General features: G+C 35.9%; 1 protein-coding gene across 3 annotated transcripts in view; it reads right to left on the bottom strand.

The window, feature by feature from the left end:
- Positions 1-798: 798 nt before the first annotated feature.
- TUT7 (terminal uridylyl transferase 7) overlaps positions 799-19527 on the bottom strand; it is a 33747-nt gene continuing 15018 nt past the window's right edge. For 2 of the 3 annotated variants that reach the window (XM_054283914.1, XM_054283923.1), the window contains exons 11-29: positions 18482-18613; positions 17562-17742; positions 16074-17215; positions 15798-15948; positions 15019-15105; positions 14054-14154; positions 13485-13542; positions 12672-12775; positions 11571-11660; positions 11368-11481; positions 11182-11259; positions 9779-9956; positions 9229-9276; positions 9020-9111; positions 8441-8556; positions 5539-5876; positions 3718-3794; positions 3486-3549; positions 799-1825 (exon numbers count right to left, since the gene is read on the bottom strand). In XM_054283914.1, the coding sequence (XP_054139889.1) occupies positions 1758-1825; positions 3486-3549; positions 3718-3794; positions 5539-5876; positions 8441-8556; positions 9020-9111; positions 9229-9276; positions 9779-9956; positions 11182-11259; positions 11368-11481; positions 11571-11660; positions 12672-12775; positions 13485-13542; positions 14054-14154; positions 15019-15105; positions 15798-15948; positions 16074-17215; positions 17562-17742; positions 18482-18613 (3219 nt within the window). In that variant the 3' untranslated portion in view covers positions 799-1757. The remainder of the gene's footprint in view (positions 1826-3485; positions 3550-3717; positions 3795-5538; positions 5877-8440; positions 8557-9019; positions 9112-9228; positions 9277-9778; positions 9957-11181; positions 11260-11367; positions 11482-11570; positions 11661-12671; positions 12776-13484; positions 13543-14053; positions 14155-15018; positions 15106-15797; positions 15949-16073; positions 17216-17561; positions 17743-18481; positions 18614-19527) is intronic. The other variant, XM_054283932.1, reaches the window with a different exon arrangement.

Raw genomic sequence — 19527 nt, 5'->3', positions numbered from 1 at the left:
ATTTCAAGCCCTGGAAGCTTTAAGTAAAATTTTAACAGATGGGGAAGCAGTTTTAAATATATCTAGGAAACAAACCTCACCAGAACAATTACATTAGGGAAAATGTATGCGTGTGATCTCGTAGTTAAACAGCTAAATGACATTGAGTTACCTGTTTAAGACAGTTAACTGTGTTGCAAACCTGAAAAGCCTTCGTATTTCTAAATTTCTCAGCACTGATAACCTACTGTTCACAGCATAAAACATATTCCAGCTTTTGAAAAAAAAAGCTTTTTTTTTTACCGAAAGCATTTGAAATTCCTGTGAAATATGATGACAGCACTTTTTTCCAATAAAAAAGGCAGCATAAATAAACAACTGCCTGTCCCTCCATATCATTAAGAATGACAGAGTATGCACCTGGTTCAGAAAAGTTTATACACTTCAATTCCACTAGCAAAATTGGATGTAACTCTGTTAAAACTAAATAAAGCACAAAGGTAATAGGCTTGAAAATGTGTTTAGGAAAGAACACAGAAGAAATTATTTATGAAAGCAACATATCTGGAAGTTCATGGATAGCTGGCTTCAGATGGGTGAAAACCGGAACAAGACTTAGGATAGTAGTTCCCTAAGAGCCCTTTGCCAATTCTAGCTTTCAGCTTCCATAAAAATAGGTAGGGAAAAAAAAATTGAACATGATGGTTCTAAATCCAGATAATTATAGTAAATAACATTAATTCTACATTTCTACATGTCAGGAATACTGAAAACTACAACCTCAGGAAAAAAAAGAGAAACTTAAATCTGATTTTCACTTTATTTTTAAATTTATTTCAGATTCATAAATTAACAGTGGTTTCAATTTTAACACATAACTATTTCTCTTCTGAACAAGGTAAGACGGTGCGTTACCACCTCTGGAAGGATTTCAAGTACAACTCAAGTCCGTACTACTAATGAATGTAAATTCTTGACTGGTACAAGGATCCTCTTCATATTCTATGAAAATGGACACGTATTTTTTCCCCAGTTGCCAAATATAATACCTCTATTTCTTAAAGCATTTTTGTCTGTATCCCCAAGGCATTGAAAAAGATTCTTAGCAGCAACAAAACAGGACTGACCTGTTACCTAATCTTTCTTTCTTTCTTGAACACAAGCACAGCAGCAAATAAACTCCCATAAAATCACAGAACAGTAAACAATCCCACAAAATCTCAGTGGCACTGCTTGTCCAGAGATTGTTTAACATATGATGACTAGTGTCTATCTTTTTAGTTCTCTGGAGAAATAAACAAGAATATAGCAGTCTACAAACATCTCAAACACTTACACAAGGATTCAGTAAACAATCAACATTAATAAATATCATTTGCTCCTTCAAAAGATTCATTTTTGAAGAAAATATAATTTATTTGGCTAGCACATAGTTTTAGTGCAGTTTAAATGGTCAGGTGGAACAACAAAACCCTGAAAACAGTTCATTTTTAGTACTTGCCCTTTTCTAAATGCATTACCTAGTAAACAAATACAAAACATCATGGCTTTCTATTAAAATGCTCAAACAATCTATTATAAAGAGTAGGGGGTAGGGGTCTGTATTAAAATCCACAGTTGCTTGTACTAGCAATCTTAAAGAAAACACCCATATTTCATTGAACTTAAGCTGAAGGTTGTCTATGCTGCTGTCCTGTGAATTCAGAGGCTTTAGCCAAAGACATTTCTTTTAAGTGAATGATGGGCCTGTGTTGCAATTTATCAGTGCTTAATAACCCTCATGATTCTTGCTGGGTCCTCTTCTGTGAGGCTTTTCCCTGAGTCATGTATTTATTGGAAAGGCTGCCTAAATTGGGAGGAAAAAAGCACAATGCTTTAAAGGTATTATTTGTTGGTTTTTAAAAAACAAAACCAAACAAAAACAAAACCAAACTAAAAAAAACCCCAACAAACAAACAAACCAACAAAAAACCAAAAAAATCAAAACAAAACAAAAAAAAACAAAAACAAAAAAAAAACCACAAAAAACCCAGAAAGACATAAATGAACTGGAACAAAAAGACAGGAGAAAATTACTGTCAAGTCAAACTACAATGAAAGGAAACACAATTCAACTTAAGATTATTACCTGATAAAGGACAGTAGGAAACAATCATATACAAAATTGATAACTGGCATTTTCTTGAACTAAACACCTAATGACAAACCACTTTGGGTTACAAAATCCCCAAACTAAATTTGAAAACGCCTTCCAGCAAAGACAAAAAAATGTGTCTTCCCAACAAAACGGATAATTTAATTTGAGATACTTAATTGCAGTCAAGTCTTCACATACTTCAGAAAACTAATTAGGTCCCCCTCCAACTGCAGAGAGATTAGTGTATATAATACATACACATGGTGCTGAAGGTTTGCAGAGTTGTACTAGAAATTGTAATTAAAACAAAAGCAGCCGTTCTTAAAATCTTCATTGTACTTGCTAATAAGTATGTGAAATTGCAGTGAGGAAGCTACATTGTTAATCACGCATTTAAAGCAAAACATTTCTGATTCAGAAAGAGTACATAAAGGCCTTTGATAATCTCTAAATTAGTTTATCATGTATAATTTTAGACAATTACTGCAAGAAATCCTCACAGGAAAGCATTCCAAGTTTTGTCTCTGAAACATCAGAGAATCTACCCCATGTAAGCTGAAACAGGAGAGATTGATACAACTCCACCATACTCTGCTGCAAAATAAATCCACCAGAGTCAGTGATATAAAGGCACAGAATTGTTATGCCCAAGTTTTGCTTCAAATACAAAACTCAAAATTTGTACACTTCTCCAGATTAAAAAATTAGGTGGCTTCAGCCTGTTCAAGCTGCCACTGTGTTCAGCAAATTAGCTCGAGTTTCTATGACGACTGATGAAGAATCATACAATTACAGAACGATTTGGGTTCAAGGTCATTTAGTCCAATTCTCCCACTGTGGGCAGGGATGTCTTCAACTACATGAAGTTGCTCAGAGCCCCATGCAACCTGATCTTGGATGTTTTCAGGGGTGAAGCATTCACCACCTCTCTCAGCAATCTGTGCCTGTGTTTCACCACCCTTGTTGTAAAAAACTTTTTTCTTTAGTCTAATGTAAATTGACCCTCTTTCTGTTTTAAAACATTACCCCTTGCTATCCCCTGCTAAAAAGTTTCTTCCCACCTTTCTTAAAGGCCCCTTTTTATAACTGAAAGGCCACAATAGCCTTTCCTTGAAGCCTTCTTTTCTCTAGGCTGAACAACCCCAACCCTCTCAGCCTCTCCATAGAAGTGCTCCATCCCTCTAATCATCTTGGTGACTCTCTTCTGAACTGGCTCCAACAGGTCCATATCCTTCCTGTGCTAGGACCCCACAGCTGGATGCAGGTTCCAGGTGGGCTCTCAGCAGAGCAGAGTGGCAGAATCCCCTCCCATACTCTGCTGGCCAGGCCCTTATACATAGGTTCTGAATTGAAATGAAGATATACAAACCTGACTGGGGACTCAAAAATACTTTTCCTTTTTGTTTCTTTTTTTCTTCATGCATAAGCACTCCCTATAAAAACATACACGTATCAATAAACCAACAAAACTGAAGTATTTGATTTCACAACATAGAAGTTTCTCCTTGAAAGCTTAGGTAAAGCTTCTCTTAATTACTTTATATAGGCTTTAAAACATATAAAAAGTAAAAGATGAAACCAAAGTAGCACTTGGGGTTTACCTGATTTAATCTACCAGCATGTTTGACAGCAGTGGGTAAAGAAGGGGACCCGCACAACACTTCTGACTTTGAGCCATCTGAAAAAATCATAAGAAGGAGTTGCTAATTGGAAACTAGTTTCCATTACACTTATCATAAAACAGAAAACCACCAAAATATTTTCTATCTAGAATCAGAAAATGTAGACTGTGGGACATTGTTATTTTCCTCAACTTTATAACATGGAAAACTCACATAATGTGGAGACATACATTTAAGCTAGGAACCTACAATAAATTAATCTTCGTATCCTCCTCCAGAATCAGCAGAAGACGGGGAACTTAGAATGAATGAAGGTAAGGTGGTAAGCGAAGTGTCCATAGTCTCACAAAATGCAGCAATGCAAAGAGTGAATCCATTTGTTTGTAGTACTTTATTCAACTAGGAAGAATTCTTGAGGCACTAAGCAAGCAATAAAAGACAAAGGCCAACCTACAGCAATTCTTTCAAATTGAAACATATTGATTCCCAAAATACAAATCATAGATAAAAACACCTATTGCAGAATGTACTATTTTAGACATATATACTGTACAGCCTAATAATATTTCTCCTGTGATGAATGCTAAATATGATTGACTATGAAACAGTCAGGCATATTCCCCTCCACCTTAAGAGACTCAGTGTCACAGCAAACAGAATGGCTGGAAGTTTAGTGAGACAAGGTCAAAGATGAACAAACTCAGAAGTTAAATTTAGACTTGACATAAACCTTCAAAAGGTCAGAAGCTGAATGAAGCATGGTTTCAATTTTTAATCAGCTCTTCTGTCCCTCCAGTACTTCTAGTGGTCTATCAAAGTAAGAATACTTCTAAATATATTGACAATTTTGAATATACTTGCACCATTTTCCTCCCTCTTCCAGTATTTTAACACAATCTTATGCTCTCTTCCACTAAATGCATCTGACTATGAAGAGTTTCCTGATCTAAGGCAGACAAGATATTTCCGGAAGTAGAGAAAAGCTGGTTTGAAAAATATGTTTATATAAAAGACTCCAATCTGTTCCTTTAAGAGGTCAAGTTATGACTAATTTATAAAACAATTTTTTTCCAGCCTGAACTTAAGTGCACCCAGGTTTACCTACAGGGAAACAGTGATACTCTGCTTCTTTAGAAGCTAATACAAATACCACCTACTGTCTTAAGTCTCAGTTTTATCTTAGAAAGGTATTCCTTCACAACACAAATGATGAGTGATCAATCATATTTGAAAGATGACTTAGATGATTATATACTTTTGCTTAGCAGTGTTTCATTCAGGTCTGGCAGTCAGGATCTATAAGACGAACTTCTGTATCCCTTCAACTGCTGAATCAAAAACATTATTTTATTCACAAAACTCAATCTGAGAAAATCTGTACACTTTTCATATTGACTTCAGGGTTGTATAGAATCATTCTGGTTTAGGTAATGTGAAGAGCTGTAACACTAGCTTCTGTTGCAATTATGATGAACTGGAAGAGAAGCTTCCAGTAATTTGAAATGTTGGCATACTCATATATTGTGATAACAATGAAAGCAATTTCAACATATTTGATAGTCATACCCTTTTTATTACAACTAATCTTATCTGCTAAGAGAGACCATGCCAAATCTCCCAGGATACAGCACATTTCTGAAAGGAAGGTGAGGATGAAGGTAAAATAGTTAAATGTGACTACATTAAAAAAACCCCCACATTTACATGATGCAAAAACATTACCGGTTAGTCAACCATGTTAAAAATACAAAAAAACCCCTTAAGTGCTATTTAAACTACTCTGCTTTATCAGTTTCATACCTGCAACTCCTTTATATTGTGGGCATTCCTTTTTAATATGACCCTCTCTTCCACAGATAAAACAACGTTTTTCTCTTATGTCTCTGTCTTCCGGGCGCTTCCATTTCTCTGCTGATTGCCTGGGAGTCTTCTCTCTCCCAGTTTCCACTATTACCCTTGCTAGTTTTCTCTTCTGAGGTGTACATAGGTGCAACTTTCCCTCCTTGATTAAGTTCTCCTTTTCTGTTGGTTTATTCTGCATTTCTTTGTCCTCTTTGCTTTTTTTCTCCTTGATTTCTCCATACCTTTGTGTACCTTCATAATCACGACGCTGTCTTAGTCTGCAGGAGTAGAAAAGTCTGCAAAATTCAGACTCCTTACATTCACACACACAGACTCAATAAAAAAAAAAACAAACAGAAAACGCATGTGCTGTCCTTAGACAAAATAATTCTTCAGTGGGACCAATAAAGTGAATTGCCATACTTTGACTCTTCCACCAAACAGTGCTGCTCTTCATCACTCATGATGTTACATGTATTTAATAATTTAAATTTACAATTAGATGATAATACAGTCCTAAATACTAATAATGGTAACTCAAAAAATACAAAAACAACTGAAAATCTGTCTGCTCAAGTTGCATACAATGGAAGAGAAGAAACACCAAGCAAAATGCTAAAGAAGTACAAAAACATAGGGCTACAGTTCTGGGTTTTTTCTATTTGTATGACTCAACCAGAACTCAGTTCTTTCCTTCTGAAACTGCATACTTACTCTAAATGTCTCTTCAGTTGAGAGAAGCTTCTAACATTCTATGTGACCTGAAGGTCTAGTAGTGAGGAAACACTACCACTATCAGACTTGTTTCATCTAACAAGGTCATACATGACTAGAAAAGGAGACAGGAGTGAAATCTCCAAATCTCTGGGTGATACCAGGCTCCTTTGGCAAGTTGGATGTATTGCTAATGGCCAGAAACTTGGCAAATACTTCACAAAACTGAACGAAAGGCAAAAGAATGGCACGAGCTTCAAGGTGCGCATCTTTTTTCTTAAAAAAAGGCATAAAAGGAAGGCCTGGGGATCTATAGGTTGGTCATTCTCACCTCTGCCTGGTAGGATCATGGAGCAGATCCTCCTGTAAACTATGCTAGGGCACGTGGAAAACAGAGACACAATTGGTGACAGCCAACATGCTTTTGCTAAGAGCAAATTATGCCTCACAAATCTGGTGGCTTTCTATAAATAAGGGTTACAGAAATGGTGGGTAAAGAAAGTGACTGATAACATGTACCTGGACTTCTGCAAAGCATTTGACACTGTCTTACACAAAATCCTTGTCTATAAAATGGAAAGATGGATTTGATAGGTGGACGACTCAGTGGATATGTAATTGGCTGGATAGTTTCACTTCAAGCATTGTGGTCAATCTCTTGATGTCTGTGTCAACACTAGTGATGACCGGTGTTCTTCAGGGGTCTGTATTGTGACCAATATTATTTAACATCTTTGTTAGGGACACAGGCAAATGGATTTAAATGCACACTCAGCAAGTTCTTGGATTATTAAGATTAGCTTTAAACAGATACAGGAAAGCACTGTTTTACAGATCAGTCAGAGCACTTAGAGAACTGGTTGCCATAGAAGACTGCTAAGGACACCAAGAGAATCAGGCTCAGGAAAAAAAAAACCAACCAAAACTAAAAGGACAAAATCATAAACAAGTCCAATCCACAAATGAGCTTTAGCAGAGCAGGGCAGGTATGTGCTCTAACATCTCTTATACAGCAACTCCAGATGCTGAGGGAATGCATCAGAAGAGACTACAGAAAACAACTAGTTTTCCTTTCATAGACAGCACTCCCTTTTGCAATAAATGGCTGAACTGAGGATTCAAATGTATCAGTGGTTTTACCTCACAGGGCATTTCTCAGATGCACAATCCCATTTACTTTTCCTCTAATGTTGTATAGAATGTAGCTGAGTATGTGCAATGAACTGGTGTTTCACTTCAGAATGCAAGATTAAAAATCCATAGATCCAAGACAGCAGTTTGGATGTTGAGAAGACTTTCACACCACCCTTCAGCATTCTTTAATTTCAAACTATCATCAGCTGCTGTGCTTGCAATTGCTAAAGCTGAGTAAATTGCCAAATTAACAGCATCAACAATGTATTTCACAAGTCTCTAATGTGTGGTGGAACAGCCACTTCAACCAACATGATGTTAGTAGCTTTTTTTTTAAACTTAGTTACAGGAAAGTGCAAATAATTTCTAATGACAGCATTTAACATAAATAGATTCTAAACAATGGTTAGATTTTTCCATCCACCTTAAAAGTGAGTATAAAGGTTTTTAAGATTTCACTGTTTTTGAGACATGAAGTCTTTAAAGAGCTTTCTAGTAACTAAAATAAAATAAAATAAATAAATAAAATAAACTAAAATGAAAATTAAAGGATGAGTTTTAGGTTTAGGCATTTCATAAGAGGAAGAACTGCAAAAGCCACGTAGCCATTCATCTGTTGCCAGAAGAGAGTAGTTGAATATTGGACTTGGCTACTCAGGGACAGGAAGTATTCTCTTGGATGCAAAACAGGACATTGTTCTTATACATGTGTGCTTATGAAAAGTAATGCTGTGACATTCTTGCCTTGCTTTTGATTTACTCAGCTCTACGGAATATTTAGATTCTCTGTGACTGCCCCTTTCCTATATAACAAAATGGAGAGTCAGTATTGATACTTTAACAGTTCTGCAGCAACACTATCCACTGCTGCCAAAAGAGGTACTGATACATTTTAATTCAGGTTATGAAATAATCTGCAGCAGGTACACGTTTTGTTTAGCATTACTATCCTAATCTTTCCTAAACAAACCTAAGGAAAAAAGTTACACACAGATGCCAATGCTATACTCACTGTCGTCTCAGGGGACAATCTTTCATGAAATGGCCAATTTTACCACAAGTTCTGCAGCATCTATCATTTGGTGCCAATTCTCCTTCTGTTAGAACCTCAGGATCAAAAAAGTACTCCTGTAGAAGAAATCATATATTTAAAATGCAAATCCAAACACCAGGAAACCAAGATGGATACAAAAGCGTTAAAACAGCAGTAAGAGTTACAGAAAGGAATACTCTTGAGGTCTGTAGCTGAACTAATGAATTAACTGGCCACTGATCTCTTTGACAGGCAGCCTATTCACCACCAGGTCTGCACACTGTTATAAAACCGCAGTTTTAAGAAATGCTAAGGTGGTTTTCATTTGGATTAAAATACATAAATCTGTACAATGAAACTCTGACTTGACTAGTATTCCGCATACCAAAATATTTTACATGCAAGTAACATCAAAACAGTACTCAGTGGTAACTCCCACGATATTTAGAGTAGTGTGGAAATTTAAGAGAAAGAGTTTACAGTGATGTAGCCATAGTCCTGCAAACGCTAAGTTATATGCCAAAGAGCTCACACATACTCCTCTTAGAAGTAACTTACCATTTTTGATGGGTATTCTTTAGGAAATATTTTTATAGGGGTACCAAATACCCTTCTGCCATTGATAAAAGCCTTCATTATAAAATTTGTCACTGTGGAAGAAAAAAAACCCAAACCAAAATAATCATTTAAATATCAAACTAGAATGTAAAATAATATTGAAGACAAGATCTTCAGTTTGTAATTGAAATTGTTAACAGAAGACATACTTTTTCTTGACAAGCCAGCTCCAAGATTGTGGTTCAAATCAAAGGGATCTGTAGAAAATAACATGATAGGCATTCCTCAATATGCAGACAAAAAAATAGAAATTCTTTGCATGAAAATGAAATGGGCCAGAAAACAGGTACCAGATTATTTCTAAAATATCTAACTGCATTTTCTCTGTCAGAGAGCATAGTGATAATAAGCAGCGATAATAAACAGTAATCATACAGAGTTGAATCATTTCAGTTAATATGGGCTCAGCTAAACCTAGTATTTTTGAGAACATCTCAATTGAATTACACCTATTTTTCTGCCATTTACTTAATAATGAAAAGTGTGAAGCTTGTTTGCAACTTCTTTTCAGTAGCCAAAAACCCCTTAAGAGTAATGCTTAGCACTACTGAAACTCAGTGGCAATTTTGAGATGCTTTCAAAACAGGGGCATTAAAAGATTTATAATCTAGTAATAGAAAAATAAATAAGCCTTGTGAAAAAAGCAGAATTTTCACGTTAAAGAAGTTCTGTATATTCCTGTATTTTATATGGTTTTACCTTCAATTACAATATATTTGGAGGTCCACTGCTTCTTGAAAGTTGTAAGCAGATTTTTTCTCCTGATGCAGATGACATGCTCTTTGAAATCAAATTCTTCTGTGTAGAATCGGAGAAGTCCCAGCCACAGTTGCCCAGCAGATTCAGTGTTTTTCCCATAGTCTGGCCAAACAACTGACTAAAATGACAAAAATATTGTTACATTCAGTACTTACATTAAGCATTTTCATGATTTTCATTATGTATTTTCAACATTTATTTTATACAGAAAAACAATGGAGTTACACTAGAATACTTCCTTTCATGACTTTTATTCATAATCCAATATTGATTTTAAACAGTATATTTTTTAGTCTATTAGTAACCAAAGTGGACAATTAATAGAACTTTTGGCACTAGGTTTTGCCTCTTAAGAAAAGAATTTATTAATTCACTTTATGAGTCTGTATAAAACAAAATTATTCAAGGGAATTAACCAGATATGACCAGATATACAGGTGGTAACAGTTATCTTCATCCAAAGAGACAAAGAACAATTAATGATCCTTAACAGCTTAAAATAATTTTGTGATCTATTTTTTCAGATTTTGGAGGGTTTTTTTTCAGAGATGAATTATGACCGACCATATTCCTAAAGCTTTACGACACAGGAATAGGATTTTAAAAACAGGAGCTACTCCACTTCCATTCCTGCATTTGTTCTGGATACAATTAATTTTTTTCTCAGTAGCTGGTATAGTCTGTGTTGTGTATTTAGCATAAGAATAATGCTGATAACACTGATAACACACTAATATTTATTTGCAGCTCAGTAGTACCTACCCTAATGTCATGGACTTTCCTGTTTCCCATGCTCTGCCAGCCAGCAGGAGCACAAGAAGCCAGGAGGGAGCACCACCAGGACAGCTGACCCAAAGTGGCCAAAGGGATGTTCCATGCCATGTACATGAACTCAGGGGGAGAGGCCAGGAGGTACTTACTGCTGCTGAGGGATGGGCTGGGCATCAGTCAGCAACTGCTGAGCACTTGTGTTGGGGATCTCTGATTTCTCTTGGGTTTTAGTCCACTCCCTCTCTTTTAATTACTACCATTATTACTACTACTACTGTTATTATTAACATAATTGTAACAATTAAGAGTATGAGGACTATTATTTTATTTTGTTTCAATTAATAATGTGTTTTTATTCCAACCCACAAATTTTACTTTTTTTCCTCTTTTAATTAGCTTTCCCACCAGGGAGGGGTCTGGGGGAATGGGAGAGTGGCTGTGTGGTGCTTAATTGCCAGCTGGGGTTAAACCACAATATTCAAACTCTATATTAGGGAAGACTGTCTTTAAAAGGAATTTCTATTCATTTGCCAAGTTACAGACAACATTTCCAATTAGCCTGATTTACTCACCAACTCCTCTAGCTTATCAAAGAAATATACATTCCAGCCATCAACCAAAATTTCAGGCTTTTTTGGTTCTTTGTAGATCTGAAAGAGCAGTATTAAAACTCATTAGAAGAGCCTTTCACATTCAGCACTGACATTCTTCTGATCAATACCATGTCCAGTTACTAATTTCTTTACAATATACTGTACCTCTTGAAGAACAGGGATGACTGGTGGATTTCTCTGTTGAAGGAAATAAAGCACCATAAGAGTATATGCGTAAGATGACAGGCTACCTCGAGATGCATCTCCAATGTCACATATCTAGAAAAAGAATCGTGATTTGTATCTTTCATGGTGATCATCCCTTGCTGAAGGAACTACTGCTTCTAGAATGCCTGAAACATACTTACCTTTGTAAAGACTTTCATTGTGTAACACAGGTATTTCACTCTAGGATCAATAGCTGCGTATGATGACAGAAGTCTGGTATTATGCAAGGCCTACAAAAATAAGGAAGTAATGTAGAAAATAAAGAAGCTCTGAAGTTATGAAGAAAATAAGCTGAAAACATGAAAAAGAAAAACTCTAAGGTGCGTCATCAACTAATACATATGTGAAGCACTGTGTAGGAATATATATTGAGAAAGGAAGCACTCAACAATGAGGTTATCACCCGTTCTTTTAAAAGCCTATCAACTTCCTTGATCTGTATGGAAGTGGTACAAAGTAGCATTAACAGAATAAGACTTCAAAACAAAAAGCATTAATCTCCTACTACAGTTTCAAAATATTTGGCAGAAGGTAACTACTTGAACCCAGAGATTTCAGTCCATGTGTGAGAGCTACCAACAGACACATATGAAAGCATAACTTCAAGGAGAACACTTTCACACTTAGTGGTTGTCCTCCTCAAGACTCCCTCTGAGCTCATAAAAAACTGTCAGAAAGCCTAAAAATTGTCTCTACGGCTTAACTTTCCTTTGCTGTTTCAAGGAAAAGGGTTTTGAAAATTAGAGACATTGAAATAAACTAAATCTGTTTTTAAAAAGTTTGGCCAAGAACACATGGATTGGTTTTGTTTGTGGTTTGGTTTTGTTTTTTTTTTACTTTCTAATATGTTACAGTTCAGGCAAGCTGGGTTCAAAATCACTCTTTCATTTCTCAAGGCTAAGCAAGAGCCATGATGCTAATAAGAGTCTAAAAAATCTTAAGTTAGTTTATTTTGACTCTCATTTGAGAAAGACTTAAAATACTTAAACCACTGTTTCTTACTATTACTGAAAAACTAATAGATTTTCTCAGGAAGGACAACTCTGAAATGACAACTGTGCAGCTGACTCACTCATAGTCAAACAAACAAAACCAAAAAGGTTTCTTTGAAACATCAAAATGCAACAGGTAATTGGAAACAGCTGCTTTTTGAAACTCAATCAAACAATCACTTCAGTCTCAAGAAACAGATTCTCAGTTTTTTGTTACACAACATAAAATAAAAAAGGAGATAACCTTACCAGAGTATTATATAAACTGATGTCTACTTCAAGACCACTTCTGACATGGAAAAATTTGACAATTGGGACTTTGGCAGTTGTTATAGGCAAGACATTTCTTAAACCTAGGATGAAATGTTTTATTACTGAATAGCTACAATACAGTCCTACACAGTATCACTTAACTTCCAACTGTAGCCAAAAGGCTACAAAATAAAATCTTAGTTGACACCAAATTTGTATTTCATTTACATTTTAACACTGATTTCAGAAATTTGTCAAACATCATCAATCTGATAAACATAGTTTATATAAATTTAAGTTTAGCCCCCTCAAAAAATAAATAGCAGTCTAAATCAGAGTGTAGAATTTGTTTATAGAGAAATAAGCTTAAGACATAAATGATAGTTCATTTCAACTCATTGGAGATACACCAAAACAAGCACTATAAAATTCATGATTTCTTGTAGAAAAAAACAAGATTGACACTGCAGACTTGTATCAGAATATCTTTTACTATCAACTTCACAGACAAGTACATAATTATTGAACTGAAGCCTCAAGTCTTAAATCATTATTTTTATGTATGTAAGTTATAAACATACTATCTGTCCAGATCAGATGTGGTCCAATAACATAATAACCTTGAATACCTATATATACAAACAAAAGTAAATCCAAATGTTCACAATATTCAACCTCACTCTTACTAACAAACTCTTTTATGTTATTTGTATCTTAATGATTTTCACCCACAGTGCCCCAGAACCCTGTTGCTACAGCAAATGAAGTAACAAAACCATAATCACTTATTTTAATTTTCCAGAAAATTACCTGACTGTTTCTTGAGAACTTTTGCTAAATCTTCAATGATTCTGATGCAATCAAGTCCCTAAGACATTAAGAAAAAAAGCTGAAAGCTGTATCTGCTGCAAGTATTTCAGGCAACCTTTTATTATGTGCCCTTAAGCTTAAAGCTGTATAATCAAATGTTTCATGTTATACAGAATTATGCAAATACAAGAAATCGTTTCAAAATGGCATATGTAAAATCAACAGCTGATAATGTAATAATGGAAACTTTTCAAAAGCTGATATTTGGCATGAAAGGAGACTGATATGCTCTTCATTGTTTTGCATTCCAGTAGTTCATGCAATCAAGAATGTTACTTATCTGCACAAATAAAGCTAGAAATGCAGAATGTGGGAGAAAACTAGCTACTTCATTCTTATACTCCTCCCTAGGGCAACAGTAAACACCCCCAAAATAATCTGCCTCAGAGGTACCTTAGTATTTCCTTCTAATATTAAAACCTTTTATAAAATAATGAATTGGTTATGCTAAATACACAATATAAGAAAATTCTGCATTTATTTAAGCACAAACCAAAATCTGAACCTACCTCAGCAGTTTCCAGACCATCTATTGTCATACAGATATCAAGATCACTTTGTTTGAAGCCAAAGCCATTTTTTGAGGAGCCAAACAAATCCAGCTTGGTTCCTGTAAGGCATGGGTTGTATTACAGCCATATATCAACAAAAATTATCAAATTATATATAACACAGAATCTCAAATTGTATGTAGCTGCAAACCACTGCATGTATTCTAATACAGGCAAAAAAACATTGTATTTCTGTAGTACATGAAAACTTTCTGATTAACTTTGCTTATGAGAAAAGAATATCTACTATTATTGATTCAAATAAGCAGTCTGACAAATCCAGAAACAAGTTAGGCTTTCCAGTAATTAAATCATCAGCATGTAGGTTCAAGCTGGCATCTGACTGAAAAATGTTTTGTACAGAGATTCTCAGGGAATGGGATATACCTGGCTCCAGCCAAAAAAAATTTTTTTGAATTTTAAAAGACCATGAACTGAAGTTCAGGTGTTACAGGTAAGAACTCCAGAAAAAAACAAAGGAAAAACAAATCAAATGCCTCGGTTCTGTGAACAGGATAGATCTTGTGGCTATATTTTAAGATATTCCAAGGCCAGTAAGTTTCAGTAGGAAGTACTAAAATAACCTTGTTATTTGTAAGAGCAGTTACAAAAATAAGTTTGATTAATAGTTAAAATAACAAATGTAAAACTATTTCACTTCTGCTTTGATTGTTACTTAACTTGCTGTTGTTCCTTCCTAGTAATGTGTGCTGTATATGACTAAATGAAAAAAATTCAAATTTAAAAAGCCTGAAAAGACTTAGAACAAAAATTAATGTAATGAAGCATTCCAATGCTAAGCAACAATATGGGTTACATATTCAAAACTAAAATGTTTGTTGTATTGAAATTATGTTTTCTTGGAAAACACTCAAGTATGAACAATCAAAAATATAAATACAAAGATAAAATGGCCTAATTACCTGGGAAATTCTGTCTAATGAACATTTCCAAGCTTTGTCTTATATGCTCTCGAGCATGATCTTCTACTATATTTGGAGCAAAATCATCTTTAAAAAAAGAAGAACAAAAAAAAGACAACAATTTAGGCAACTACTTTTCACGAAGAGCAAAGATTCAAGTGAAAATAGAGAGGGGTTTACAGTGGGGCAGGGGAAGGGAAAGAGAAAGAGAAAATTCACATGTGAAGGAAAGAAAGCAAGGATGAAGTAGAAGAGAAATACCTGCTCAAAGAAAAACATTAATTAGACAAATAATGCATTTTGTCTGGTCAGAAATGGCGAGAGAGAAAGGAAGAAAGTTGGGTCACTCTGAAAAGAACAAAAGTGGAGAAATGTTACAAAACTGTATTTTTTCACAATTTTTTCTAGAATACTGAAGTGTTTTTTTATGAAAACTACAAGTTAAGGAACAGTCAACATAATTCAAATCAGACAAATACAAAAGCATCAGTCAAAAACTCCACCCAAAATTAGATTCTCAGAAAATGTATTTTCCTGTATGAGTAATCTACCAACCAGTTGGAAGAAAAATCTAAACACTTTCTAGTTCTCTAGATAAAAACTACTCAGCAGCTCTTTAAGAGCCATTACCATTATGCCAAATTGTAGAATTGTATCTAAGAGTTGGAGGCAATGTAGGAAATAAACTGTCACCTTATAACACTACTAGTCTGTGGGCATTAAGTTTTTTTTTTTCAGATTCTTTTTCTATGGCACAATATTCAAAGGAAAAAACTTACGGTAACACTGGACACAAACTTGATCTAGAATAACTGAAAACTTGGGTGGCAGTGGTGGCAGTGGGTCAAGCTCAATTTTCTTGAAGTCTTCCGGACAATCATTCTTTAAATGACCTTCCCGTTTGCACAAGCTACATACTACTGTAGGAGACTGCATGAACAAGAAGCAAGATTAGTTTTAAAAACTATGGTACTTTAATAAATTGGAGCAACACTTTCATATAACTTCTAACTGAACAAAAGTGATATGTTTATGCTCTGATACAGCTTGCTTACCTTGCCCTTTGTAAATGCTTGTTTACTGAATTCATAAAAAAGTTCAGATTCTAAGCACTGCTCTACTGCTGTGGTCTCTTCAGAATGGCTTCCCTTCTCAGTATGATATTCTTGACTCAAATTGTTCCTCAGAGGTCCACCTACACTTTCTTTGAATTGTTTTTTTTCATATTTACTGGGGATGGAAAAATCATCTTCTGACACTGCATCATCATCTCCAGATCCAGTGTATGTGTTATCTAGTTCAGCTCCAGCTCTAATGGTAGCACTGCATTCTCTCTGGTTTAGAAGAGTTTGTGCTTCCTCTTCTTCCTCTTCATCATCTGAGTTAATCAATTGGGATATTTGACTCTGTGCTGAATGTAGGAATTTTTGTGGGGATTCATCCAACTCATCAGTACCTTCAGTGCTACTATACTCATCAATGTCGATCTTATCATCTGTTATACCACTGCACTCCAAGCCAAATTCATCACTCTCTGTAAGTGCAGTGTGTTGAAAACCTTCTAAGTCTGAAACCCTACATGTATCTACTTCATGCTCATTCAACATAACAGGGAGTTCTCCACTGTCACTGTCTTCATCAATTCTCTGCTCAGCAGCCAAAATAGTGCGCCATTGTCTTTTTTGTTGTTCATGTTCTTCCTCTTCCTCCTCTTCTTCATCTTCATTTTCACTCTCTGTCTCTTCACAACTAGGTTTGAAATCCTCATTATCTCCAGAAACAACTTCCTCAATTATGCAGTCTGAGTCTTCATTGGTAATTCCCAGATGACTTATATCATCGGCCAATTCTTCTTCTGTGAAACTTTCTGAGCCATCACACAGTTTTGAAGGACCAATTTTATGTTCCCTGGGAATAGGTGTATCCTCTGTTGTGCTATCTTCTATTATGGCTGTGTTTGTTCTACCAACCAAGTTTTGCAAGTCAGAATCTTCATGCTTTATAGCATCTTTTCCATAGTCCAGCATTTGAGATTTCTCTTCATCTGCATTTGAAAAGGGTATTTTGCTCCATTTTGCACTTTTTTTGTGAGGCAAGGCAAAATACTTGTAAGTTGCTCTCAGACAGTGAAGAACATATGCATACACTAGTTGGCTGTTCAAAGTTCTTGCCACATTCCTTTTGACTGAATATGGGTCTAATAAAAAGAAGAAGTGAGCCAGCAGTGAAAGAGTTAATTTCTTAAACGAAGAATACACTTACATCCTTACACAGTCTGAACTGCTAGTAACTCTTAAACATTGTGTAGAGACACAAGATCTACAAATTGTGCTGAAAACAATCTTTTAGTTCACTTAATTATTTCTGATAATGTTTAAAATAATACTCAATAGAAATATCAAATAGATGTTTAAAAAAAATATTCTAACCAGTCCAATATTAAAAATTTCTAAGTTGTAACACTCAACATTAACAGCCAAGTCAGCACCTTATAAAAATTAAAGTTACAGTTCTTTGAAGTTTGTTGAGAGATATTTACATACCTTCCACAGCAATGCGCTTTTTAGGCCAGTCCTTTAATTCACGAGACACTGGTTCCTTGAGTCGAATGCTAATAACCAAATCAGCCATATTGAACTCCAAAGCATAGAAACGAAGCAGTTCAAGCCACAGCTGACCAACAGGTGCTGAACACTGCTGACCTACATCAAACACTAAGGGAACCTGTCAATTACAGAAGAAAACTTTAAATAATATTTAGTACACACTGTTTTACTGCTACGCTTCCTTTATGTCATCTGCAATCTACTGTGGCAGAATTTATCATTGGTTCTTGACTCCTGCAATTGCAATAAAAACTGCAATTAAAAAATTGGAAGACACAGTATAAAGCTTCAAAATGGAAGAGTGCAGCAATGGTAAAGAGTAGCATCAGTGATTAATAAAAATTGCATCTTTAAGTGTTTATGCCAAAATTCATAGATTTCAAAGAAAGAAGCATATCTCATGTCACAGGACAGAATGGATTATACAGCCTATTTTTCAGCCAAGTCTAGGCTGAATTTTTAACTCTCACAACATGCAATTACATCATGATACTGTTTCTTACAAAGTTATTATAGTGAGGAATAATTTGTAAGAACAATTCAAAGCAAAGACAAAATATTTTTCATATGCTTAATCTAATTCCAAGATAAAACTGCTCCAACTCTGTAAACGAGATTCTCCCGAATAGATTAAAATTTAAGGTCTTATCAAAGAGTTTGAAATTATATCTATTTTCCTGCCAGCTCCTTAGCACCAAGAGCTCAGCACAACAGACCTTGACGCAAACAGGTTCTCAATCTCTTAGTTCAGCTCATGGTTTTGAAACATAAGCACAAAACTGAAATAGAGGGTTGTTCTTTTCCGAGAACAGCAGTGTCTGCTACACTACTACAGAAACAAATTTAAAAGTTCAAACCTTGCCCCTTCTAGGGGAAGTTTCTTGTGGCAAATCAGATTCATCAGTGGGGTTATGCTCCCAAACCACAGCATCATTCTTGACTTCTCTCAGATGAAAATTAGTTAATTTGTTTAATGAGAATCCTCCAATCTAGAGGAAACAAAAAAAGAAACATAGAGCTAAACATCACCTGAACTTTAAATTTTAGTCCCGACACTGCAGTAGACTGAAGTTTAAAAACAGCTGCTCCACATCTAGAATATGCCCAAACCTTTTGCTCTCTTGTCCTAATACTTCTCTACAAAAAAACTCTCAAGAGCTCAGTGTTCTTGGAAGCGTGTGCTGGTGTCCACAACTCAGGAAATACAGACAGTGAGGCAGACTGAAAACTGGATGAATGGCAGATCCCAGACGGTTGTAATCAATGGCATGGGGTCTAAACATGGACTTGTCATTAGGGGCGTCCTACACACATCAACACTGGGCTCAGTGTTGTTTAATTTGTTCAGCAGTGACTGAGACAAAGAGACAGAGGCCTCCTCTGCAGGTCATGATGACACAAAACTGGGAGCAGCGGCCAGTACCCCAGGGTGCAGCCTTGACAGGATGGAGAGATGGGCAAAGAACTGTCTGAAATCCAACCAAAGCAAAAGCAGGGTCCTGCACCTTGGGAGGAATAACCCCAGGCACCAGCACAGGCTGGGAGAGCTGATCTGCTGGGAAGCAGCTCTGAGGAGAAGGGCCTGGGGTTCCTGGTGGACAGCAAGCTGTCCATGAGCCAGCAGTGTGTCCTGGTGGCCAGGAAGGGCAATGGTATCCTGGGGTGCATTGGGAAGAGCAGTGCCAGCAGGGTGAGGGAGGTGATCCTGCCCCTCTACTCAGCCCTGGTGAGGAACATCTCGAGCTGTGTCCAGTTCTGGGCTCCTCAGGACAAGAGAGACATGGAGCTCTTGAAGTGGGTCCAGCAAAGGGCTACAAAGATAATTAAACTACTGGAGCCCCTCACTTAGGAAAGGCTGAGGAAACTGGGCTTGTTCAGCCTTGAGAAGAGGTAACTGAGAGAG

Source organism: Melozone crissalis, unplaced genomic scaffold, assembly GCF_028551555.1.
Source record: "Melozone crissalis strain CALT ecotype California unplaced genomic scaffold, PUWL_Pcris_2 ptg000005l_1, whole genome shotgun sequence".
NCBI lineage: Eukaryota > Metazoa > Chordata > Aves > Passeriformes > Passerellidae > Melozone > Melozone crissalis.
The sequence above is the reverse complement of the archived record's forward strand: the minus strand, read 5'-3'. Positions and strand labels throughout refer to the sequence as shown.